Genomic DNA, 3,453 nt, shown 5'->3' with positions numbered 1-3,453 from the left:
TAGTTACTAAGAAATTTAAATTATACAAAATTTAATAAAAAAAGATGATAATTCAAATATTTGCTACAACCTCGAGTCAAGTAGCTAAGGAGAGCAAAATTATTGTGACTACAAAGCCAAAAAAAGTATAACTGTTGTCACTATCAAGAAAAACGTACAACCAAAATATTTTTCTTGATACAACTTTTTAAGGAAAAATGAAATTAGAGATTATTTTTATTGAATAGGTTGAATGAGCTACAAATTTAAATGATTGACAATTTTTATCTTTTTGTTTTACAATAGGCTTGTTGTTGAATAATTTGTTCACTTGTTGTTTGTTCTTGTTTTGTTTGGTTTATGTTTGTTGTTATTTGGGCTAATATTTATTGTTGTTATTTAAGCATTTTTTTGAAGGCATTAAGGATTATGTTTGGGGACATAATTAATTTTGGAGTAATGCTACGTTCACAGTATTTTTACAATAAATCTTATGCAAAAAGCTATTATTGATAGGTAAAATAATAATATCAGTATTGGGCTCAAATTTAGTAACAACTTACCATGTTAGATTTGTTGTGAAATTATTGTAAAAATATTGTGAATGTAACATTACTCTTATTTTGTTGAACCCAAGATTTTGTAATTCTCAAGTTAGGGTGTTCAATATTTTTATTAGGCTGCTCATAATATGCTAGTTTAGCATATAATTTTTTGGGTAGGTATATACATACGGTCTCTTTTTTTGCAACTAGGATGGTCCTGTGACGACCTTGGCTTGCATGTAGAGCCGTCACTGCTCCTAATGCGTATTGCTTGATTAAGAAGTTGACTCCACAGATTCACTGTGTCACTTTGGTGTAGCAAATCTTTAAGAGATTCTTAGAGTCAGTAAGGGGTTTAGTCATGAACAAGAGTGTCATTCACGAAGACATCCATCTATTCCAGAGTTTAGACATTCTAGAAGTTAGGTATAAAGGTTATATATTTTATTATATTATAAAACTTCTCTAATTCTAGTGGATTGTCTTGATAAAATATCCCTTGTACTTATTTATCCTTTCAACTTTTGCTCCAAACACACACACACACATATATATTCATTTATGTTTCTTTATTATTATTGCTTTACATATGTGATTGTTAGAGTAATGCTAGAGATACAAATTTTTTTACAACAAATTTTACAAGTTGCTGATGTAGTGAGTGATTATTGGTAAATAAAAAAAAAATAATGCTAATGGTGGGCTTATATAAAAACCAATGAGAAATTGGTCACATCAACAGTTTATAAAAATATTGTAAAATAGTTTTGGCTATAGCATTACTTGTGATCGCTAATCCTTAATATTAATTATTAACACATGCTAATTGATATTACACAATTGGTTAATTTAATTAGAAAGTTACTTAATTTCGCTATAAAATCAACTATGGGGTTAAGACATTCCTTTCATTTTAGTTGATTTATTTATGTAGAACTTTTTCAAGATTCATTTTTTTAGATACATTTATATTTTAACTGATTTTTAGCAAATAAGAAAATAATTTCTTAGCAAAAAAGTTACATATCCAAACGCACACTAGCTTCGAACTCTTTACGCTTAACATGCTCTCCATACATTCAGCCAGAAAAAGAAAAGAAACAAAAAATTACAACACCACAACAGCATGCTCTCCATACATGATACAAAGATAAGAGTCGCATGTATGGTTTTTGGTAACAAACTAGACCTACTCTCCAACATTAACGCGAGAGAGAGAGAGAGAGAGATAGAAAGACGCACTGTTTTTTTTTGAAGCTAGACTTATTGTTGATGATAAGCTCGATCAGCTCAACAATTGAAAATACATAGTAAAGCTGGTTGATGAGGGTGCTTCTAGTTGTAGCTAGGTAGAAGTCTGATTCATAACAGGGTACTTCTTAGCATTCTTGACTATTTTTGTCAGAGCCGCTTTTCCAAGATCAAGCCCACAGATATCAGCAAGTTGTACTAGATAGAGCAAAACATCCGAGAGTTCCTCTTCTAGATGCTCCTTATCATCAGAACTCCAGTTGGGTAGTCCTCTTGCAACTTCTCCCTTCCATTGGAATATCTCAGATAGCTCTCCCACCTCTCCCACCTGCACAAACCAATCCAAATATTTCATCAAAATGAAAGCAAGAAAAAAGGCTAAAAATTGTTTGAAATCGTCACACACTGAAGGTGTGAAATAACTATGATAATAGAGTTAAACTTGTTGCATGCAAACTATTTTACATAGTTTTATACACACACCTCAAAAAGTAATTGAAATCGTGATAATAGTTTGTGTGTAATAATGGCTTACTAGTGCTAGAAGGAGATTTCTAGGACTGTGATATTGAACCCATCCTCTTACTTCAGCAAACTCAGCAAGCCTATCTCTAATTTCTTGAAGAGAAACATCCTTTGTTGTCTTTGATGAACAGCCGTAAGTATTCTCCATCTCTCCTATAGATTCTTTTCTCTATGCTTCACCTGAGCTCATGCATTTCCAAGTCACTCCAAATTTATAGAAGAAAAAGAGAGGGAGAGAGATTTTGATTGGCTCTTTCTTTTTCTTGGCCATTTTTTTCTTTTCTTAAAGTACTATGATTCTATCTCCTTACTAAAATGCATTGTTGGGTATAGTGGAGAAGCACTTGAGTGTTTCCTGATCAGAACACCAAACTGATCATGTGAGGTCTGCAAAAGATGTCTTTATCTTTCCATTTTGACATGAAATCACTAAACACTGATTAACCCCACCCGCAAATTCTTTTGTTGGAATATAGGTAGTAGCTACTAGCTAGCTAGGCTCCAATCCCTTACTGGAATGAGGAATCTAGCTTTTTCTTCCTCAGCAATTTGGATTCGTCTTCATCCAATTTGAAGAATGATAAAATCTAGAGAAGTATGAGAGAGTTGATTTAATACCATGCAAGATTTCCTTTTGTTTGCTTATAGATTTGATATAAAAATGGACAAACATACATAATCCGATAAGCATGACTGAATGTATGGCCAAATTTTGCGATTCCAACGTGGACTATCTGCAACAATATGTAGTGTGATCAAATCTACAAGCTAGGAAACATATATATAACAGCACTCATGTCCTTGACACACACAGCGTGTATTGCCACGTTTAACAAACAGTAGGCATATATGCTTCATATATTTTTCTGAGAAAACGTGTATGATGTTTCTCTCTCTCTCTTACGCACATATACGTACACATAACATAACAAATTTTGGAGGATAACTTTTACTCTTCCTTCTTGGTGCTTAAATGTCCGAGGAGATCAATGAAAGGAACAAAAAGTTAAAATTTTGAGTGAAATTTGAGGATGAAAGGTTTGTTTAGACTTCAGTTGTATGTTATATACGCAAGGGATTATTTGAGATTAGTCAATTAAGCAATTATGTATTCAATAAATCATAGGTTAATTACCACAAGCATGCAAGTCAC

General features: G+C 32.4%; 1 protein-coding gene across 1 annotated transcript; it reads right to left on the bottom strand.

The window, feature by feature from the left end:
- Window positions 1–1,543: 1,543 nt before the first annotated feature.
- LOC112033471 (uncharacterized) lies at window positions 1,544–2,574 on the bottom strand. Its single transcript, XM_024066238.2, has 2 exons — window positions 2,311–2,574; window positions 1,544–2,103 (listed from the first exon to the last, which is right to left on the bottom strand). The coding sequence occupies exons 1-2, from the start codon at window positions 2,446–2,448 to the stop codon at window positions 1,870–1,872; spliced, it is 372 nt and encodes a 123-aa protein (XP_023922006.1). The 5' UTR covers window positions 2,449–2,574; the 3' UTR covers window positions 1,544–1,869.
- Window positions 2,575–3,453: the final 879 nt, after the last annotated feature.

This window comes from Quercus suber, unplaced genomic scaffold (assembly GCF_002906115.3).
Source record: "Quercus suber isolate HL8 unplaced genomic scaffold, Cork oak 2.0 scaffold_275, whole genome shotgun sequence".
Lineage (NCBI taxonomy): Eukaryota > Viridiplantae > Streptophyta > Magnoliopsida > Fagales > Fagaceae > Quercus > Quercus suber.
Note: the sequence above shows the minus strand (reverse complement) of the source record. Positions and strands in the feature narration are given on the sequence as shown.

Coding starts and splice junctions, on each gene's coding strand:
- LOC112033471 (XM_024066238.2), bottom strand. CDS start 2,448: ATGGAGAATACTTACGGCTGTTCATCAAAGACAACAAAGGATGTTTCT. Junction 2,104..2,310: donor GAAATCTCCTTCTAGCACTA/GTAAGCCATTAT, acceptor TGGTTTGTGCAG/GTGGGAGAGGTGGGAGAGCT.